Genomic DNA, 23,366 nt, shown 5'->3' with positions numbered 1-23,366 from the left:
TTTTAAGGAGTGTGTTGTCTCTCCCTTCAGAAACCCCCAATGATGATTTTTGCCTGAACTAGAATTGTAGTTCTTCCTCCATGTGTCCAGGTGGCTGTTTCTTTTAATGGGTGAATTAGCTTCCCTTAAATTAAATATCTCATTTTACTCTGAATGGGCTCAGGGATACAAGAGCAGGTGAAAATATGGCTTGAAGCAGGAAGGCAGGCTATTTGCAGAAGTATTCAGTATTGGCCTAATTCTGTTGTATTAAAAAGAAAGAAATTTGTAGAAAATTCATCTGTTAATATGCAAGGACAGTATTAATATAACATTAAGATGATTTTGGACAGCCAGCATGACAGGAGATTTAAATTAGCATTATCTTGGGTTTTGCATATCATGGCTTCACGCTGTATTACTGTGGGTGATTTGCTGTGTGTAGAGTTCAGAGCTTGGTTCAACCCAGCCATGGCAGCAGGGGCTGGTGTCACATGGAAGAGCATATGGATTAATAAATATATTTAGAGTGCCTGCAAAAGGAGGAGGTAACTGCAAGGTCAGACCACATATCCCCCATGAGATTTGTCCCTCCGTGTTTTAGTATTTTCTGTCTCTCTGCAGTTCCCAAATGGCTGAAAAAGCTGGAAGGGTTCATTTCTATCATCATTTCTCCTCCAGGTTATTAGTTCAGAAGACAAGATGTCCAGTTCAGATCCATAAAGCTGTCCCCTCAGTGCACTGCCTGAGTTGCAGCATGAACTTAAGGTCTGTGAAGTATCTCTTCACTGCTGCATCACTGCTGCTGCCAGTGGAGCATGATCTCTCCAGACAAGCAATGGCTTCAGTAGCGTCCTCCATGGCACAAAAATGACAAGGAAAGCCTTTTTGGGAGGGCAGTGCATGGCCCACAGGCAGAGTCAGTATTACTGATGTGATCTGTGGTGCTCAACAGCACCTACTTCACCTCTGAAGGAGGGGACATTTCCCACCTCAGTTCTATACTGAGATTTTGGGTGACTTTGGTCCGACTTCCGGATGAGGAACGTGCTGAGGGAGGAGTGTTAGCACAGTCATGTGCTGTGTGACTACCACAGCCTGCCCCATGGCTTGTGGGCATGGTGGGGGCCAGAATGGCTCTGGAGTAAGGGGCTGTGCTGGTGGGTTGGTGCAGCCAAGGCTGGCACTGTCTGTGAGCTCCACTGCTCTGTGCTGTGCTGAAGCACTTGCCTTGATCACCCCCTCACCACCAACCTTAGACAAAAAGCAAGGATGTGCTGTAAGATTGCTGCTGTTATTCCCTGATAAAGCAGTTCTGTTCTAATGGTTAGCAAAGAAAGGCTTATAGAAGATCCAAATCAATTTTAACTAAAGAACCGTGACATTTTAGAGGACTGGCTCTGCCTTCTTATCTATCTTTTTTTTGAAAGCCTTCACTGCAGCTTATGCAAAGAATAAGAAACTCACGGTAAAAAGAGGGACTGTTTGCTTTCCTGAAGTACAGCATTTCCCTAGGTTGTCCAAATTATTCCAGGTTTTTTCTTGTTACATAGCTATCACTGTTTAAATTCTGCTATATTGTCTGGCCACTGGGTTATTTCTGTCAATATTTACATTACCTGATAAATTTAATTCCATTGTATGCTAATGAAATGAAAGAAAAACAACTCATTTGATGGTGCAAAGCACACCTGTGCATTCTGGATTTTAACCCAAGCTGTGGATGAATCACAGCACACAACAGATAGTCATTGCTAAATTGCTGAGTACAAAGATGCATTGTGTGACTCACTTGCTGTTTCTCTCCTACCATTATAAACCCTGAGAGCACTTGGTGAATAACAGAGAGACAAGAATGAATTCATCCATGCTTTACTCTGTAACCATCTTTTAGAAATACTGAGCCAAATTCTGCCTCCAGATACACGCAGCTGGCATTGAAGTCTGCCCACTGTATTTATTTTTAAAGATAAAAGCACTTTTGTTATTTTCACTAGGGACTTCTGTGACACAGTCCATTGTGAGGATGTGAATATTCTTTCTCAAGAGCTTCAAGAGAAGCAGGGAGTGCCTACCTGGAAGCAGGGAGGATACTTCAGGGACAAAAACTACCAAGCTGCGATGATGGAATGGAACCATTACATTTGTCCCAGTGATTTTCAGAGCCACATTCCCACACTTGGCTCTTTCATAACCTTCCCTGTCCTACTGTGGCTCTGGGCTCCTCTCATGGGTGACCCAGGGGCTGAGCTGGTGGGCAGGTTCATCCTGCTCCTGGGTCTTGCTGTCAGCTTCAAAGCACTGAAGTTGGTGAGGGAAGTTAGAGCTTGGGCTTTTTCTTTGGTTGTTTTTTCTGCTCTTTTTGTGGTTTTTTCCTAAACTTCCGGAAGGGACATAAATGAGCATTGTCTCCTTTTTTTTCCCCAAAACAGGATTTGTTCTGTCCTCATATCCCAAGTGTTAGTGGCTTTGAATGTGAACTGCTCATTCCTGTAAAAAGGGAGACATTTGTCCCATGGCCTCATGCTTTGGAAAGGCTCTGATCAGAAAATGTCCTCTGGAATCATGCAGTAAACAGATCTAGAGGCAGAGGTGTATTTTTTTTTGTTTGTAAGAGGGGGTTTTTGCCCATCTTGGGCTGTTCTTTGTAATGATGCCATCAGCTCTGCTGTTGTGATGTGAGATGGCTGCTTTGAAGCTCTGTTTGTACATGCAGAATATCTCCCTGTTGAGTCTCCCACTGGGGCAAGGGAGGTGGGGAAAGCGAAGGGATGTGGAGTGTGTTTACTATTTTCTTACCTCTGACTGAGAAATGTCTCCTTCCTCTGTGATGCTGCTCATCCCATCATTTTCATTGCAGCTCAGAGGAAAACCTGGGCTGCAAGTTTCACCAGCTCCTTCAGTCTTAATGCAGTTAGTTACGTCCAGGGAATGATGCTGGGTGAGGGTGAGAGCAGGCAGAGCAGTTTCTAGAACAACATGATTTCACTGTGAGGCAAAAGAGTTATTAGTCCTTTTTGATATGGAACTCCAGTTTGAATCGCGTATTGTGAATGAAATCTAATTTTGTGATTCACCATGGTTTTTAAAAAAAACTCTGAAAGCCATTATTGTTAAATTATAATGTCTGATCAGAAAGTGGTCAAATTATCAATTATGAATGATTATCTGGCAAATAGCCTTTTCTCATGTTTAGAGGTTTTCTTCAAACTGACCTGACATTATGGAAACTTGTTTCTTTTTCTGATTTGTTTTTTGTTAAATGTCTGCAGAATATATGCACTATCCAGTTTGGGCTGCCTTTTCTAGATTGCTCAGCCTCTGTGCTGTGTGGCTGGTTGACTGCATTGTGCTCATTGCTTTTATGTTTTCTTCTCCCAGGGAAAAAAAGAGGTGGCAGTGCTTTTTGGAAAAGGCCTGATGGTTTCCACTTCGAAGTAGCTAACTCAGGGCAGGTGGCCTTCTCCTCTCCAGAGGTTGCTGTATCATCAAAACATGATTATGATTTCTTGCCTTCCTAGGTTTACATATTGAGGAGCTACTGCTGCATTTATCTGTGAGGAATAGCCAAGCACTATGGCTTATGCAGTGGCTTCTTTCCTTGGCTTGGAAAAAGGAGAGCTAACTAACAGAAGTGAAATATTTGTGAAGTAGCAAATAATGATTAGTAAAAGGGAATGCAAATGCTTGTGTGAGAAACAAGCTGTTCCCCATGGACTGTTTTGTACAAAATAGTTGGACAAATGTGTATGAATGTTCACACAATAGCAAGTAAGAGAGGATTTAGCTGGGGTCCAACAGCATGGGTGTTCAGGAACCCAGTGCACATTGCCAGACTTGGCTTCTGTCATGACAAGTGGCAGATTGCATGTGCTGGGGAGGCCACATCACCTTGTGCTCCTGTGCCTGACAGGCACCCCCTGGGTGCCACTGCAGCAGCAGCTTCACTTGGAGCAGTTGTGGCATTCTTCCTCTATTGCCTTGGGAACAGGTCGTGGCACTGTGATGACAGATTCACTTATTAATTGGGTTGATATTTTAACTGTAATGAATGCATTAAAGTCAGATTAATGAATGGACAGCTATCAAGAAAATGGTGCTAATAATTGCAAGGCGTGTGAGAGGGAAGGCGCGACCCATAATTTTTACTGCTGGTGGTTTCTTTTGGGTTTAAATCAGTTCACTCATGGAAAAACACACAGAGATACTTCTTTCCTCTGCTGGACTTGAATTTACCAGCAACACTGCTGGTGCCTTGCTTGTGCTGATGGTCAGGGACACAGTCACCCATTTGGAACTGATCTCTCCTGCTCATGTCATTACAGGCCAAGCGCTGAAGGCAAGGAGCCATGGCTGAGGATAGGAAAGATGAAGCCAAGGCACCACACTGGACTTCAGGTCAGCTAACAGAGGCTTCTTCACACCCACATTCACCTGAAATTAAGGATCAGGGTGGTGCAAGTGCTGGACTGGTCAGAAGTGCCAATGGATTTCCGTACCGAGAGGATGAGGAGCTGAGGCTGGGCGGCCATGAGCAGCCAGGGACGTATGCTCAGACCAAAGAGAATGGGATCAACGGAGAGTTGTCATCAGGGAACAGGGAGACTGCAGGTAATGCACCTCACTGCCCTGCTGCAGAGAACAGGGCTCTGCGGACCCCTGGCTGTTTCTCCAAGAGGAAATGCTAGCTGGAGTCAAGCATGGCATGTGGGAGCTGACATGAGGGTGTATGTGATTTGGAAGGGCACTAGCTCTTCACTGCAAAGGCTGCATCTTCACCCAGGCTTACACAGATGTTACATACTCAGGATTCTGGGCAGCGCTCTGAGAAACCTTCAGGAAACAGAAAGGTTTCTTTGTAAAATGAGACAGGGTTATCCAGCTAGGGATGTGGCAACAGAGCAGCTGCTCAGGTTCTCTGGGCTATGAGGGAGTAGGAAACTGCTCAACTGTTGTGCATTTGTGTGTGCAGTAAGGATGGATTGCCCTGTTATTGCTCATAAGTAACAAGAACTTCTTGAAACCGTGTACTATTTGCAAAATAATGCATTGCTCATTCTGGCTGGAAATACCACAATACAGTATCAGCATTTATTCATCCTTGCCCAGCCATATTTCACTGGATGCTCACTGGGACTTAGTCTATTTGTAAACTATGTAAGGTTTTTAGAATTCAGCTTGTTATTTGCAGAAAAAAAAGAGTGTGACTGTGTCAAAATGAAATATGCAAAGCAAGTTTCCTGTTTTAGAAGTAAATGCTAATTATCTTTGTGCAGAGTTCCCACTCCAAACCCCAAAAGCACAGTGCAAGAAGAATTTCTCTTGTATAGACACAACTGCCCTTGATGCATCCATTCATGCATGCTAAAGAGGTCTTTCTAGCAATGTTTTTTTGGCTGTTGACAGCATTTGGAGATGCTATCCATAATTTCTCAGAGGCTGGAGAATTTTAAGGCTCCTGGACTATACAGTCATTTCATAAGCAATTGTGCTGGAAATTGAGATCTCTGCTAAAAGTAAATGTGTATATATTTTAAGTCTCTTCTTGTAGATTGCCTTTCAAATTTTGGCCAAGGTAAAAGAAATTGTGGGAACATTCAGGTGAGCACAGTGTTGATAATTGGGGAAATGATAACAAGGTCTTGTCTCTTTGTGCAACCCAGTTTTATTCTATGTTTAGCCAACAAATAAGCAGGAGAGGTGAGATGCTGTAGTTCTTAGCAGTGAGGAGACTGAGTGTGTTTCTCATCTTTGCCACAGATTTGTCACCTCATGTTGGACAAGTCCCCCCATACATATGGAAAAGTGAGGATAACTTTACAGGATGAAGAGGAATTTCCCATCATTAGAAAGGGAGGGGAGAAATACTTGGACCCTCTCAAGCTCTGGATCGGAGTGCTGATCTGAGAGAGATCCAAACATTTAAATGAGTTTGCACCTAATGGGTGACAGGAGGAAGAAAACCACTGCTAGCCATCAGCAGGCATTAGAGTAGTGCCTTTTCATGTTGCTTTTCAAGGCAAGTGGTTAAAAGCAGAACAAGACAAAATGAGGAAGCATGTTCTAGGGCATACAATAGTGCTGGGGACACATATTTGCTGGGGGAACAAGATGACTCTTGATCCAGGTGAAGTTTGCTCCAGTCACCACTTTGTGGCCTCATTTCCTCCTTCCCTGCAGTTTTCTCACTGCCTGGTCAGACTCTGAGATCTCTGGTGTGGAAACTTACTGTCAATGTGTACAGCTTTTGTTTGGGAGTCTTAATATAGCTTATCTCATGACATCTTTGTCCTTGAACACTGGAAAAGTCCCTAGAACTGCTTGCTTTTGTGCCTGAATTCCTAGCTCTGGAAACTTGTGCACTGCACACTCAGGCACTGGCTAAGCCCACATTTAGTCAGTGGAAGGCAAACCTTCATAGGACACCTTTCTTTCCATATTTTTTCTCTTTTTGGAGAAACCAGTTAGCAACTTACTGTAGTGACAGAAAGGGACCAGAGTGTGTATTGCCACCTCTAACTAGCATTTACTAACTGGATGTGCTTAATGCAGTGTGAGGCAGGACTTCTAGATTTTTGGTGCTCAGTTCAGAATTTAATATTGAAATCAGGATAGTTACATGCAAGAAAATTCAGTTTTGCTGTGTTTGTCTGCTTGCAGATTGTAACTTCAGTGGGGTATTGCATGTGGTAGGGTTTTAAACCTCCAATACACATAATTATCAATAATGTGAATAATTTAATCATTTGTAGTAGCTTACTAACTCCAAACACCTAAGGAGAAAATGCACAGGAAGCCACAGTCGATGGGGATAATTAAGCCATGCTGTGGGTTTGAGTAGATTTACAGGGATTTTATTTTCTCTGGCACAAATCCAGCACTGCAACGTAGGAAAATCTTTGGCTTCTCAGCCTTCATGTTGGAGTCTGTAAATCCTCAGCAACTGCAACAACCTTATGGGCAGCAGAGTTTAAACAGGGATTTGCCAGGCAGCTGTCCATCACCCAATTCCTGGTGCTTTTTGAGGTGTTTCCCCTTAGGAAGGGCTACTGCATCTGACTGACCCAGGAGCTGGGATTTAGCCACAAACCAGCCCTCTCCTAGAGAGTGGTGTTCTGTGTCGGGGCAATTGAACCTTCAAGGCACAGCAAAGCAGCAGGACACCCATTGATAGTGCTGTAAAAGCAGAGGGCTGTGTGTTAAGGGAAAAGTTAGGATAAGGCCACCAGGACAGACACCTTATGTCCACACTGATGCAGAGGCAGGGGATGGTCATGGGAGAGGAAGGAACAGTTCTTCTCAAAACACTTCCAATCCATCACTACAAGTGACATTTTTACATTTGCACAGTTAAAATTTGCCTTTGTGTATATATGTCTCTCTCTCAGTGTCTAAGATATACCGAGTCTGACCTCAATTTTTGGAATCCTCTGAATCTGGCTGTTGTATTGCCTTTGATTGATCTGTCTCAGCGTTGTGCTGGTAATGGCTGCATTATGGGAACACATCAATGCCCTCCTTTTAAACAGACCGATAGGAACGTGGGAGAGGGCACAGAGCTGTGGACAGGGCAGCCTCAGGGCCTGATCCAGAAGCCAACCAAGTCAAAGGCAGAGAGAATAGGCTGGGTTTTTTGGCATAGCCCACAGGAAGCTATTAGGGGTGTGATGTAAGTGTGGGTAGTAAAGCACCTGTTTCTTACTGTATTCATTTTGTGGATATAAATTCTTACATGTACTTGGGCTACCCCTGGCAGAGCAGCTGAACCCTGTGCTTCTGCCAGACACAAATCCCACACTGTTCTGGAGGTGCTTCTGAAGACACCTTGCATTTGGTGCAGTCTGCAGCATCCCACAGCCTGAGACCACTGTATTTCGATGTGTTCTCCCTGCTTCATGCCTGTCTGCATCCCTTCTCACTTGCACACACACAGCATCTTTGGTGAAGACCATGGGATTATTAAGACTGGAGAATGAGACCTGTAGGTTTTGTTGAGCCAAACATTTTCATGTCATGGGAAATGTGTGATGCAAAGGGACATAATAGTGTAATCCTCAGAAACTCACTCTGAAGTGGACTGACAAGGAAAGCTTTGGATTGGACCCAGTGGTAGACTAACAAGATATGCCTGACTTGCACAAGGAGTGGCAGACTTTTCTTTGCTCACTGGAAAGTTGTGGTCAGCTAACTGGGAGGAAGTTGTGAGTGAGGAGGACTACAGATGCACTGCAGCATTCTCTGGGAACCAGCAATTCAACATAATCAATTTTATTTGAACTGAAAGAACATCAACCTACAAAGGTCTGGGTTTTTGCACTTAAAATGCATCTATTTATTCAGTAATGCAGTAACTAACCAGTCAGATTTATACAACTAGGGTTAATAGTGGTGAACACTGTGAAGCATCTTCTACAGTATGTCTTTATATACAGTGGCTCAACTGAATAAATACTTTCTTCATTATATGCCCAATTCAGGTTTGTAATTGGAGGGGGTTTGGATTACCCACACAGTTATTTGATGAGTTATTTTTTTGACAGATGAAGAGAAAGCATTTCCTGAAATCCTATTACCAGAGCCTCAGGACAGTGTCTGTGTCCTGGTGTCAGACAGTATTAAGGACAGTAACATGTCATACCAGAGTGACAAAATGTAGCCCTTCATTAATTGGCAGGGAACCCAGACCATGTGGGATGCAAAGGGACTGTGGTAAGCTGCAGCAATTTCCTGGACATGGCACAGCAATCCCACTCCAGGCTGGGACTTTTGTCCCTGGAGTCAGGAGGAAGGTGGGTGAGAGGGAGCCACATCCATGAGAGGGGCTGGGGAAATGCAGACACTGGTGTGTGTCAGTCTGTAGGTGAACCAGAAAGAGGGAGCCCTAGCCCTGTGAAGAGGAATGAAGAAGTGGCAGTATTGATCTGAGGGAGAAGTAAGGGGCTGAGAAATGTGGGAAACAGACTCAGCAGAGATGGAGGCTATGAGGGAGCAAAACAAGGGTGGGAAGAGGCAGGGAAAAAAGGCAAATTGTAAGATAAGCTAAGGACAATAGAAAAAGGTCCAGTTTTATCTGCTGATAAAACAGCTTTTGTGTGATGGCAGATACTACCCCAGAAAGGAAGGGATTCAGACAGCAGGAAACAACTGAAGAGAAAACTGGGAAGGGACAAACCACATTACAGCTTGGAATGTAATTTATCCTAATTCAGCTCTTTGTTTGTAAAGCTGGAGTAAATGGGTATCTGGAACAGACTTATTCCTCTGATGAAAAAAAAACCCTTTTAAACAAGCATATTTCTATAAGGTGCAGGGAATGTGAGCCTGAAAGGCTGCCCTGTCATAGCAAGTAGTTCTTGAGCAGAGTCCCTTTAGGTTAGCTATGCAAAAAAAACCCCAAACCACCGTGCTGAAGGGAGGAATTGAGCTTGTTGGAGCCTCCTGCTGTGTGTCAAGGAAGCAGTCTGTATCCCATTGTCTTCCATAGCCTTGCCTCATAGTAGCCAGTCTCCAGGTGAAGAGGACTTTGCTCACAGCACTGTTAGAAAATCACCATGGTGCTTGGTTGTGCAGGCTGAGGGGACTCTCAGCCCCTCTTGACCAGGCTGGAGCTGTGATGGAGCAGAATGGCAGCTCCCTGCTTGGCGTCACTAAATGCAACAACCTCTCCAGGCTGAAATGCACTGAGACATAGCCTGGTCCCATGGTGTGCTGGTGGTTTATTCCTTCCTCTAGTGACATCTCATTTAATCTCCTTTTCCTTTCTCTCTCTCTGTTGCCATACAAGTGGTAATGTTCTGATGGCACCAGCAGCAGACATACAAACAGACCTTCTTTGTATGGAGGCATTTTTGGTCTTTCCAACAAGACTGCTTTTGTCAGAGCTTTCCTTTTCATCTGGCTGTTTGCACTGGCTGTCCTGCTGCTGCCCAAGTCCCTGTTGGGGGGCTGGTAAGCCCCCCCAATAAGCTCCCTAAAGGCCTGTTTCCCTAAGGAGCCTCCCAGCCTTGTTGTCAGATGTGCATTTTCAGCAAGCAGTGTGTCTTGAGCAGCACAGACAAAATGCACAGAAGGATGTAAAATCAGTGACATTCAGAGCTGAATGTGACTGCTGGGTTTGTCCCATTTCTGTTATTTATTTTACAGAGCGGGAAGAAGTTATCTTATCATGTCATTGATGGCTCCCATGGGAAAGAAGCTGTTAATTAGGCATTTTGATCTCCCTCCCTTTGCCCAGGAAATGTGACAGTAATTACTGTACACCATCATCTCTGCCAGTTTAGATACAGGCAAACGTACCAGGCATCTGAAACTTTTCTTCTCTGTGTTAAGTGCAGTGTCATTTTCTGAGACATGTTATTGGAATATTAGAGATGTATTCAAAGAATGTTGCTGAAGACAATGTAGGTGGGGGCAACAGAACCTGTCTGGGGCACTTGAGGGAAATGCTGGGGATTTTACTATTCTCTGTTAACCTTGGTATAAAGGTCCTTCTCAGTTGTTCTCCTGCAGAGGATCAGGAATAAAGGCATAGATATTCCATCTTTTCACATTTCCTTCTCACAGCTATCTTCTCCCTGACTCTAAAATATTCAATAACTACTTTATAGACAAATCTCTGTAGGTTTTTCTGTGGCTAGCCCTATCAGTCAATCCAGTAAGACATCATTGTTTGTCCAGTCATAACCTAAGGGGCTGGCTCTGCCCTTCCACCTCCTCTTAGGGCTTCAGAAATCAGTCAGTGATTGACATGTATTGCTGGAGCTGGAGGTTTTGGCACAGCTGTGGGCAGAATGCAGAAATTACTGTCTGAAAGAGAGCAGGGTGAGCTAACCTGGTGTGCAGGTGCTGTTGGTTCCCATGGCTGGGAGTCAGACACGTACAGAACATCAGCCATCAGTCTTTTTTTATCCCTGAGCTCCTCTGGGAGTGTGTGGTTCAGATTGGCTTTTAAGAACTGTATCTCAACCCAGGTGTAGCAACCATTAGAGCCAACTGCTGCAGGGTACCACATCAGTGCTGCATTTGGCCAAGAGAAGGCATCAACCAGCCATTTCCTTTGGGCTCCCTGTTGGTGTTCCAATTCACTTTGGTGTCTCCTTGTTACAATACAAGCGCTGCAGAAGCAGCTGTGCTTCCTTAAGAAGTGAGAGCAGAGTGCCTGTGAGCGTGTTGGCTTGGCAACCAGCACGCACTTGATGCTGTCAGTGCTCCCAGAAAACATCATCTATAACCTCAGAGATGTAACAAGGAACAGCAAGGCTGGGATATGGAAGAAGCATCTTTCATAACATGTTCCAGCCACTTTAGACTGTGTGCCATGAGCTCTGTTTGTCAAAGTTGCCTTTTGGAAATGTCTGCAGCCCTTCCTGGGGGACTGCTGTGGCCAGGAGAGTTATTGCTGCTGAAAATGTCAAATATCGAATGCATTCTGGGAATTCCATTTTTACCTTGTCTCTGCTTTTTATGTTTGTCTATCCCCTCCTTCCCCACCATCCATGTTTAAGTACCTGTTCTAATGAGGGCTGCAAATGCAGACTTCCCTGTTTCTGTTGTTCAGATCTCAACCATCCAGCAGTAGCCTTAGCTGAGTGACTGGTGGGGCAGTTGTGCCCAGAGGACACATTCTAATTTGTGGCCTGTTCTGCTGGAGTCCTTTTCAGTTTATGAAGTGTGTGGTAGGAGACAGCTTGTACATTTATGAATTACATAAAGTAGACAGGACTTGTGAAAGTCAGAGCAAAGGCACAAGGGTGGAGAGAGCTACCCTGGTCAGCCAGGGTCTGTGCAGAGCTGTGGAGCACTTTGCAGGACTGTGTGCCACCTCCCCACAGGCTTCTTCCCTCTGGGCTGGGCTCAACTCTGCCCCTTGAGAGGGGTAGAGATGGGGCACTTCAAAAGCTCATTACTGTTGTGTTTAAAGCATCTGTCATGGTCTCCATCACCATGATGGCATCATAAAGGACATTCAGAAACACTGGGCAATATTTGGTACTGAGCAGCTGCAAGGTGGAAATGCTGGGGACTGTGCCAGCATGTAATCTTTCATTCCACTTTTGGTCCTGAGGGCAGAAAGATTTGGAAGAAGGTTCATTACTAAACAACAGAGCCTTGTTTTGCAGGCACACAGCTACTCTTGTTCCAGGCAGAGCTGAAATGGCATCTTCTTCTCCAAAGTCACCTTGAAAGGGAAGCAGCAGGTTCTTAGGTGACGGCATGGGACGTGCTGGTGAGCATTGCTGGCCCCATTTCCAGGCTCCTGTGTCGTGAAGGTGGTCATAAACCCAGTCAGCCCTGCACTTCACAAATCCTTTCCTCCTGTTTTTCCATTGTGGAAGCTCAGGTATTAGGTTGATGCACTTTTCCACCTCAGCTTAAGGCGTGCCCAGGTCTGTCTGATGGGGGCAGGTCCTGCCAGCGCGGGGTGGGATCAGCCCTTCCTCACCCACTGGGCACACGTTTAACTTTGGTGGAGAGGAGGCAGGGACCATCACATCCTTCACAGAAATGAGAGTCACAAAAAGTCTGCTGCTCCTGGCAAGTAGTGCCAGGCTTGCTGATTGCTTTTTTCCCCCGTTGCCATGCCAACATGGCCCTGCTCAAAGTGAAATCTCTTTTTAAGCTCCGCTGAGAGAAAGTATGTAGCCTAGGAGATTATTTAGCATTCAGGAGTGCACAGGCTCCCTGTGACGTCTGTGAGCCTCAGTCAGGCTGGCTGACAAAGGAAAGGAGGATTTAAGTTTTTTTCCTCTTTTCCTCTAGCATTTGCTTCTCAAGGTTAAGGGAGACAAAGAAGAGACGGCAAGCACTTTGTGATTGGGACCTCTCTCTGTAGGTGCCTCCTCACTGAGGTGCCACCTGCACTGTGAGTGACACCTCCGCTTTCATGGAAATGAAAACATTACTTTGGGGTATATTTTCTGTGCAAAGTAGAAGTAAGGGAGAGATAAATATGCAAATTCCTTGATTTGACAAACCATGATGAGCTACGCTGTATTAAAATTGGAAAGCAAAAGCAATCTGGGTTTTAATTTAAGTGAGAAACTCAAAGGAAATAGAAGGAAGCAAGGGACAGCCCCTGTCTTTGTCTTTTGATGCTACTTTAATCTGTGAGGTTACAGTATAGAGAACAAACTATCTCTGGGTAAGGACAGCAAAACTTAGTGTGTACTAGTGTTTTTTTAGGGTTTTTTGTTCTGTGGACCTGCTATTGGTAGATTAACTGCTCACTTTAAATTCAGTCCTTCTAGTGATAATACAGATTTGCTTGCCTTTGCCAGCTGAAGAGATGGAAATCAGTACAAAACATTAGCTGGCAGATGAGCACTGATGATCCAGTGCCTGTCCCTCCCAAAGGCTAATCTGGAGATTCAAAAGATTTGACTCAGAGTGAGATGTCTGTGTGATGGTATTTATGCTGCCATTTGTTCTTTGGGACATTCTGAGCAAAACATTTACGTTTTCTCTGCTGCTTCACAGACTGACTACAGAGCACAGTAAGTGGTGCTTGGAAAACCTCTTCTGAAGTGATGATTTAGAAATGCAGTTTTGGTTATTTCATGGGATTTTGTTAGTATTGAGGCATTCCCCACGATATGCAAAAGTGCAGGAAACTCAAGGCACCCAGCTGTGTACATCAGCTCATGGGAGTGAGCTCTTCTCTTGTGTGTGGAAAATAACTGTCCAAAACTTCAGTTTTAGTTGCATGCAGTATATGGAAAATAACTGAGAGATATCATTAGCTCTGGGGCAGGAAAACCTCTTAGTTGCTTCCCAGAGAGTCATTTCACTCAGGACTGAGTAGATTGAATAGTTCATGGAAATCAGTTTCACCGGGAGCCACAGTGTATTTTGGGAGGGGGAAATAAACCCCAGGTGCTTTGCTTTTTGTTTCTATTTCTTTCCTTAAAACTAATTCAGAATGATACATGATCAGTTTGGTGGAGCTTCCAGCAACCCATATAGACTGTGGCAGTTAGGATAAATCTGATTTACAGTCTGATTCTCTGCCCATGCATCTGGCCAGACAGATACTTCTGCTCCTCTTTATGAATGTATCAGCTGCCAGTGCTGTGTAGATGTGGCCATCTTGCTGATTTACTGAAACTGTTTTCATCCACATCCTTGCACCACATACAAGAAGAGGGAATGGGATTCAGTGGTGATTGTTGCTTTTTTACCCCAAATTCAGAGTATGTGCCACATCTAGGGTAACACAGCCTGCACAGGTTGTTGGTGGGCTGAAACTAATCCCTAGCTGTTCCTCTGTATGAGTTGCTTTCTTGCTTTCTTGTTCCTTTCCCTGTCATCATTTCTCTGTATTTTAGAATATGTCATCCTTCTCAACGATTGCTCTGTCAGCTCTTCCTTCTCTTTCTCCTTTCTCACTTATGCTGTCTCTACCTTTTTTTAATCTTGTTCTCCATATGTGCTTCCAGTTTTATCCCAGCAATCCAGTGTGGACACTTCCAGGGATGGGACAGACACAGTTTCTCTGGACAACCTGTGCCAGTGCATAGATAGGCCCTGAAGATGCACTGAGGGCTTTGATGTGCATCTCTCACATTTTCCTTCTTCAAGAGTAGGTGCACATTTCTCTTTCCTAATCACACTGCACGCATAGAGGTGTGAGCCAATAGTTCTCCAAGAGTGGGCAGGCAGTGGACAGGAGCAGGCTGTGTGACCATTCAGGAGTAAGTCCTGGTCAGAGGCAAGGCTCCCTTCAGCTGGAGCAGTGCCAGAAAAGAGGGGGAGAGATAAGAGAAGTGCTGACCTGGGCTGAGAGCTGCTCTGAAAGTCCATCCACAGCATAGCTTCTGTGGGAATGGATTAATCTGTACATGACACAGGGCATGTTCAGCCTGCCTGTCCATGAGGACACTTTCATATCCTCCTTTGGAAGGATGCAGCACCATTCCTCTGTTGGTGGGGGAAACACACCTGCCATGGTACAGGTGCAGGCTGGACTGGGAAGCAGGGCTTGGAAGAGATCAGCCATGCAGAGCTGGGCTGGACCAACAGCATGAGCACTAAGGTGAGCAGGGCATGGCATTGCTGCATTTTATTTGTTAAATATCCCCTGATGGGTTAAACCAGAATTCTGTTGGCATTGACAAATTGATTTTCAGTCTTCCTGACCAGGCGTGACTAAATCCCACACAATATGTGCACAGGTTAATGTTAAATCCAGCAAAGTTTCTATAGCATATTGTGAGTCCTTTTTAAAAAAGATCAGAGAAAGCACTGTAAAAAGTGTTTAAAATCATCCCAAAAGGAGCTAAAAATGAACCTTAAGGGATGCATCACCTCCTTGTGTAGGTGGCTGATGCTTCATTGACTTCTGTAGAGGTTCTTGAAAGTCGGTTTGTTTAACATGTTAACTTGTACTGCAATCCAAAACTAATATTGATTTAAAAGTGAGTTACCCATTATGTGTGTTTACTCACATTCAAAGGATTAAATATCTGGTTCTTTCTAAGTGGTTTCTTCTGTGTCCAGGGAATTAATACTTTTGGGGAAAGAGTATGTGCTGGTGTTATTTTGAGCTGATACCAAGTCCCAGGAAAGGCAGTGGGACATCACTGCATTGCTCTGGCTAAGGGCTTGGTGTTGTCAGCTTCAATATTGCTCTAAATTGTGTTGCCTGTGCATCAGAAGAAACAGAACTGATAGCTTTTCCCACCTCTGATTTGGCTGGGAAATGCTGACAGTAAATATTTTGTTCCAGGCAGTAGACTTAAGAAGATGGGATGCTCAGGGGATGCACAGGAAACAAGTATTGCAGTAATGAGAGCTCATTTTTAAGGCACTGCATTACTATACTGACATTGCTATGACTCCTTTTTAACAGACTTACATATTTCAGGGGGGGCTGAGGAGGGGACTGGTCCCTTGGTGTTTTGTTCTACAGCTGCTTGACAGCATGGCAGAGGCCTCTGCCTAATAAATGTGCTAGGGAGGCAGAGGAGGAGGCTCGCTGGAGCTTTCAGAATGACTCCTGACTCCTAGCATGAGTCACCTTAGCTTTTGCACTGTGTGCCTTGGGGATTGGGACTATGTGTCCAACTCTCCCACTGAAGAAAGTGATCAGGAAAATTCAGTCAGAGCATGGGAGCTGAAACACACACAGAACACGTGGAAGCAATCCAAGGACAGGCAGCCTGAGCTTCCCTGCTGCTTCCTGGAGTGCTGCAGAGCAGCTCAGGGTGCCCAGGAAAGCCACCCTGCAGCCTTGTGTTTGTACCAGAGCACAGCCAGGCCAGCACTGCTCAGCTGCAGCCAGGACCCCAACTGTGTGCCAGATTTACTCTGACATAAAGCTGATAGCACAAAAATCATAGAATCACCAAGGCTGCAAAAGACCTCCAAGATCATCAAGTTCAAAAGTGTTAAGAGCTGGTAGTTCAGATTGACAGTCTAGAATTCAAGGACAACATAGCTGTTGAATACCCCAAACCACAGAGATGTAATGCATTTGCAGTGGGGCTCACCAGGGTATGGAGCTGCTGTGCCAGCTACTCAGCTGTAGCCCACATGTTCCTGCCCTTCTCACACAGTGACTGCAATACATCTTTCCCCAGCAGTAATCTGAATGTTCATACCTTGGGAGTCCAATGCATTAAACCATCAGAGCTCTTCCTTTCCCAAAACACAGACCTTTTCTGGCCTGTTCTATTGGTTAGCTTGTGAATCCTGGTGATTAAATTAATCTGTCACTATCCTCACAGATGCTGCATAGCTTAAAGTCAACGAGTTTATTAGGGAAATGATGCTTGTCAGTTGTGTTGTGGCTGCATTTAATTTAAAAGCTGATGTTCATATTATTTGCCTCTGTACCTCCTGCCAATTATTGTTAATATTGCCAACATCCAGATCAAGGACCTACTTAGAACAAAATATTTGCACTCACAAAAGCTGTTTGAAAGCCAGTATTTGAATTCTGTAAAGCTATATTACAGCTTTCCTCTTCAGTCTCAAGCACTAATCTGTTGGCTCTTTTTGGGGTTTTGTATAACTTATTCATAATATTTTGGTTGCTGCTGTGCATTTGTCTTTTAATCTTCATGCAAAAAGGCAGTATTTAGAGCTGTCGTGATCCCAGAGATCAAGTCCAAGATGTATCTTTGGTTTTTCCATCCCAAATGTCACTGGGTGATGCCTGCGTCTTTTTTTCCCCCCAACATTTCAGTAGTCTTGACTGAAACAAGTCATCCACCAGCTTCCAGGAGAGCTGTGCATGAATGCAGGAGCTGTCCTTAGGGGACTGGCTAATGCCTCTAAACAAATCGAATTGCTATTTGGTTTATAGCCCAGCTGCACTCAGAATTGCAGCACCCGGGGGGAGGGAAATCCATAGGTCCTGTTTTGCTTTTCAAATAGTCAAAGATAGCAAATAGCCATTTTGTATCTTTTCTTTCTGCAGGAATATGTGGGGTGTTTTGCCTCACAAGGCAGTGCAGGTTGCTTTGTGCTTTTGTTGTTGACTGGATTCCACTGTGCCAACAATTAGTGCTGGTTACCTTGGAAACTGCTCTGAATCCCACTGAGGATTTTGACAGGGACATCTTGACTGAAATTGCTTTGTTTTCACGATTCTGCAAGTATACATGTAGCTGATGCTTTTGCTGTGCTCTGCCTCTGTTCTTTCCCTAAAGTGTAGCAAAATTAGTGAAACATATTATTTTGTCCTTTTCATCTCACTGCAGCTGTCTTTAATAATCCCTTCTTTTGCCTCATTGCTCCAGGAACATTAATTACCCTTTACTTTAACTGAACTCACTGGTTTTTCTTGGTAGGTATTTGACAGGTGACCCTATGAATGTGTGTAAAGTTTTGACACAATTTGCAGTCTCCTTCTTTCTGTCCCTCCCTCCTATCATCCCTTTCCTTTGGTTTTCTCCTGGAGCATTTCTTGTGCCATGCGGTTCAAACATGTTAAACTCTGTTTATGCCTTAAAAAAGTTATGCTTTACAGAGACCAGGTGGCATCTTCTGTGGCCACAGGAAACTCAAGGTCTTGCTGCCACCCTAGTGGAATTGGGTAGAGCTGATGCCAGAGAGAGGAAGGGGTGATGCTGCTCTGATGTGGGAAGACTGTCCTGTGAGAGATACGGTATTTTCATATTAGGAGGTGCTGTCCCTGTTGCTGTGAGATGGGTTCTCAAGGTGGGAAGAAGCAACAGATAAGTGGGGTGAGTAGTCTTGCTGAATGGCAGTAATGAAACACAGGTGACTGCAGGCAGGAAAGGAGAACAGCTGAGGAGAGAAACTCTGATCTGACTGGAGCAACTGTGACCTGAGAGATCAGTGACCCTGTCACATGGGGTGATGAGCAGGCAAAAGCTGTACCAGCTCCCAGTTCACTGCCAGCAGGAGCCTTGCAGCAGTGCCAGTCACATACCTGTGAGGCAGGGAGAGGCTGTGAGCCCTGCCCATTAGGGCAGTGTCTCCTGTCAAAACCAGTCCTCAGAAAAACCATACAGCACTGCTCAGAGGGATGGGCAGAGGAAATAAAAGGTGGATGAGGGCTGTCAGAAACAAACAGCTGAACAGTTTCACCTAAGAAGGGGAAAATTAATGTTCATAGCAAACCCAGCTTCTCCATGAGTTGAGTCTGTTTATGGTAGGTTGGAAGAGAAAGAGGGGAAAAAAGCTGGAGGCTGAAAGACAACCATTAAAAGGGCAGGTAAACAAGAGGCATCACACATCACTGTGGAGATATCTCACAGACCTGATTTTTGCTATTTATGGTTGCAGATTTTTTTTAAAAACTATTTTAAAAAACTATTTTGTGGAAATGTTTATGTCAGGACCTGAAAGCTCAGACATCTTTTAAAAGACTCTTGCCACCATCTGTATATCTGTCTCTGGGGCTGGTAAACATGTATGTTGTAAAAGCTAATGGAATGGAAAGCTGTCATGGGAAATAAAAGTATTGTAGGTAATGTGCCAGTGGAGACATCTGCAGTCCGTTGACAAATGCAGCAGGATCAATAAGGAACGAAGGAGAGCTTTGAAAATGCATCTTGGCCTTGTGTAGGATCTGATCCCGGATCCTGGGTCGTGCTGTAGCCAGTCTTTGGCATATAACCTCATTTACCAGCCAGTCTAGGTCTCTGTCCAGGAAGGCAGAAGTCTCTGGCCTCAGGGATGAGGAGGGAGCATCTGAATGATGCCTGCTTTGGTGAAATACTCTGTGCTAGAGTGGCTGGGGTGGGAACTGGGCTCCCCTGGACTGTGCTTGTGAGGAGGGCAGCAGCCTTTGGAGGCAGCAGGCCTTCCAAACACAGCCAAGAGGGAAGGCTGTGGCTCTCCATCAGCACCTGGTTCAGCATCCTCTGTTCAGCATCTTAGTACTCTAGAAAGGGTTTGTGTCCCCAAGTCATCTCTGGGACAAGGAGGTTCTGGATCTCCTGATTTGGTGTGCTGGGGTTTGTAGAAGAATTCTTCCAAAACCAGGAGCACAGAGTGCTTAATTTTGTTTGTGTTTTAACTTTGGATTAAGTTAGTGCAGTGCCCCAGACAGGGCTCTGTCCTCTCAGCAGGGCAGAGTCCTCTGTCCCTGGCACAGAACAGCTGTGGCACTGGCAGCAGCTGGGCAGAGCTGACCTGTGCCCTGCTGGATTTCAGCGTGCTCTGAAATGACCTTTGAGGGAGCGGCAGAACTTCTGTCCTGCTCTGTCAGCCCCTGGTCTCTCACCTCAGCCTGCTCCCTGTCAGGGCTTTGGAGAGTCCATGCTGAGGGTTTTCACTGTGTGTTCTCTCTGTTATGGATATCCCATTTAAGGACTGCCTATACTTTAGATACTGTATTCCCTGGAACCAAACTCTGTCTGTGTCCTGTGTCATGAGCAGCTGACACCTTGGTAAAAAGGAGCAGCATTTTACTCTCTACAAAATGCAAAGACAAGACACGTTGCTGTTCCTTGTTCTGCTGGAGTCTAACGTAAAGCTCTGCCCCTTATTGCTTTTAAGAAATAAATATATTAGTTGTAAAATCTATTTGTTGTAATTTGTTGTATGCTAGTGCTGTTTCTGTGGCATGAAGTAGTCAGAGAGAGTTTGCCTGTTTAAAGAGAGGGAAAATAAATGTCTACGAGCAAAACCATGTCTAATGAATACATAGCTCGGCATTCACAGCATCCAAACTGCCTGATTTTCCTCTTTTTTTGGTTTTGCTTTTGTTTTTATTCTGTTTTGTTTTGGGTTTTTGTTTTTGTTCTTTATCATTAGACTGCCTTGAACTTTAACTGAACCATAAGAAAACTGAAAAGTCTCAATAGCAGCCCTGTGATGATTTGACTTACCCACTGGATCTTCTATTTATAGTGTCCATTAGTACAGAAAAGTCTGTCCTTTTGCAGCAGTCATGTATGGCAAAAGCATTGCTCTTCTGATGAACTGCCTATGCCCCCTGTGTCACCCAAAATATCCATCAGCAGAGTGTTCAGAAGTAAGCCTTTCTTGATTGAAGAACACTGCCAAACAAAACAAACCTAACAAAAACCACAAGCCCAAAGGCCATTTGTATTTTTATTTACTTATTTTGCGTAGCCTGAAATAGAAATTTCTATTTTTCAGGAGACTGCCTTTCACCCTCCAACATAGCTCCCTGTGGAACATTATCTTTGTCCCAAGCAAATTAAATCAGGAAGAGGGCTGAGAGGGTGAGAACTGTCTTCTGGGCTTGTAGAGCCTATTTGTATTAGAGAACCAGGCTGGGTGGGAACAAAAATAAATTCTATTACAAAGGAGACATTTTTTTAATGATTTGTCTTAACCCTGCTGGAAGGAGGATTGTAGTGGCTTGGCTGATGGAGAGCAGTTGACCAAGGGGATTTCCTTTGGATATGCTCCAGGATACTAAACCTGATACACACTTGCATGTTCTATATCAGAAATTAATTAGAGTCTTTCATTAAAAGTTTCATGTGAACATAAGCTTCAAAAATTGATGCTTTTAACAGTCTTCCTCACTGAGTCTTGATTTGTTCATCTGAGCTAATAGTATAGTCTTGATGATGTTCTTTTGTCCATGGTGTTGTGATTAGTAGCTTGGTGAAAATTTTGACAGGAGGGCCATATATCACATCCTTCAGGTGTGAAGTGGTGGCAGGAATTGATGCAGGGTTTTCTGTAGCTGTGGCACTCTGTGCTGTCCTCTATGCCCTTTCTTATGTCAGGGTGATGCTCTTTCCTGCTCTGAAAAAGCAAAATCCAAACAGGGTTGTACCAGATATCAAAGGATGCTTTCTGGAAGAGCAGTTTGTCTCCAGCCCATGGAAGGTGCTGCAGCACACCATGGTGTGGGGAGGGCCCCGTGTGTCTGCAGGAGGATGGGCCAAGCTGCAGGTTCGTTCTCCCAGGTTTTCCCAGTTTGTTTTTGCAGGCTGTGTGTGCCTCACAGCACAGGGAGCTGTCAGGACCTGTAAGGATTCCAGATTTGTGTCCAGTCCATTGGTCTGCAGCAGCAGCAGCAGCACTGTGTGAGAGTCTGGGAGGGTCTGGGAAGTGTCTGTTCTGTGTTTCTCACAAGAGGAAGGAACCAAGAAGCACCCCCAGCATCCATCAGGTGTGGAAGCAGCCCAAAATGAGGTGCAAAGCTCCAAAATGAGGTGCAGGCCTGTGAAAGGCAGCTGGGAAGATTGCTGGGCTTTAAATGAGTATCCCTGTTCTTTGATCTATAGGACTGGCCACATGCGTGACTTGATTGATGGGGTTATGGAGCTCAATTTGATTTACTTAACCACAGAGGGGAGTTTCATCTCATACTAGGGATGTGGTGTTCAATAGAAGAACAGAACTAGAGCTGCTATTGGTAGTCTCCTCCCCCAGCAGGCATCTATATCATACGTAGCCTCATCTCAAAAACCAGTTGATTTGTTTCTTCCAATGTGGAAGGCTGCCAGAACTTCTCATCCCTGACAGCAGGAAAGCAGCATTTTTAGATTTCTAAGCTGAATTTATCCTCAAGTTTATATTAATGTATTTGAAATGTTTTTTCAAATTCATGTTTTTCAAGTCAGCTTTGTTTTTTTTCATTGCTTGCTAGTTGTTCTGGTGTATTCATCCATCTACTTTTGCTGTTGGCAGCAGCCAAGGGAACTGTTGCAGTCACTGCCCTCCAGGTGACCAGCCAGGAGTGCAGTGAATTGCAAGGTATAAATTAGTAATGTTCTTTGCCAGTGGGTGGAGATTTTTAATATCTCATTAAATAGTTTGTGTAAAATAAAGATTAACCCAGCACTTCAGTTTTAGACAAATATGGCTGTGGTAATTCACAGGAGTGTTTTTGGGAAAAACAACTGGCTTTTCTAAAGGACAAATGAAGAGAAATAGCTTTACATTAAAAGAACAAGGGAATTCTGGAAGAGTAACTGTGAAAATAAACCCTTATTAATCTAATGGACAGTGCCTTGTCAGAGTGGTTGCTGTGAAGTTACATGTAGGGCATTGATTTAAACATACTTGCCCTTCCCAGCCAGTTCTTGCCCGAAGGATGCAGTAATGGGTGAGCAGAGCTTTTATGCCTGCCCTCAGGATGGTGATTAATGGGGGCTCTGGCGGGAGCAGGTTGTATTGACATCTGCCATTACAAACTTGTCTCTACAAAAGTCTGGAGGAGCAGTGAAGTTTTGCTCTGTTCCCAGGTGTGCCCAGCTGTGCAGCTGGTGGGTTGTGACTGTGCAGCTTGTGGCCTTCCCCAGGGGTCAGCTCCATCTCTATTGGAAACAGCTCTCAGACAGCACTTGCATATAGCTGGAGAGGAAAGGGGTTTATTTCCACTGAGTTTGGCTGAGAGAGAGAAATATATTGATTAATGGCTAAGGGAGAGCAGACTTATCTTCAGATAAGAACCACACATTCTTTGCTCTCTGAATTCTGCTGGAGCAGCCCTTAAGTTCTTGATTTGTTACATCAAAGGTACCTGAACTTCCAGAGGGGAGGAAACTTCTCTGGTTGCTTCCCCATCCAGCTGTGTGCCTGATGGTATTTCATTGCACCTTTGAGTGGGTCTGGAGTCGAGCTGAGACAGTTTCTTATTTGGGAAAAATTCACTCCTGTTACTACTTTCTGCTCACCAGAGCAAGCGGTTCCTCAGCCCTTCAGGTGTGCTACACTTGCAGGCAGTGGGGAAGAGCAAAGTGTGGGTTCTGTGGCACCCAGCCATGTCAAGCATGCAGTGCCTGAGTCAGCTTCATGCACAGAGCATGTTAGGGGCCAGCAGCAAGGAACCCATTCCACCAAAAATATCTTATTCTCTGCATGGTACTCAGACCTACTGTTTAAATAAAACTTTGTGTGGCAGTCTAAAAAGGGGTGAGGAAGATGAAGTATTGATTTTAATCATGCAGAAATGTTATTTGGCCCTTCAAGTCCCTCATCAGCAT

The 23,366-nt window shown here is 44.6% G+C and overlaps 1 protein-coding gene across 49 annotated transcripts in view; it reads left to right on the top strand.

The window, feature by feature from the left end:
- MAP2 (microtubule associated protein 2) overlaps positions 1-23,366 on the top strand; it is a 221,026-nt gene that overhangs the window by 148,569 nt on the left and 49,091 nt on the right. For 47 of the 49 annotated variants that reach the window (XM_033064520.2, XM_033064522.2, XM_033064517.2 and 44 more), the window contains one exon: positions 4,305-4,590. In XM_033064520.2, the coding sequence (XP_032920411.1) occupies positions 4,329-4,590 (262 nt within the window). In that variant the 5' untranslated portion in view covers positions 4,305-4,328. The remainder of the gene's footprint in view (positions 1-4,304; positions 4,591-23,366) is intronic. The other 2 variants (XM_033064545.2, XM_033064544.2) reach the window with 1 other exon arrangement.

Source organism: Catharus ustulatus, chromosome 7 (assembly GCF_009819885.2).
Source record: "Catharus ustulatus isolate bCatUst1 chromosome 7, bCatUst1.pri.v2, whole genome shotgun sequence".
NCBI lineage: Eukaryota > Metazoa > Chordata > Aves > Passeriformes > Turdidae > Catharus > Catharus ustulatus.
This window is presented reverse-complemented; position numbering and strand designations above follow the sequence as displayed.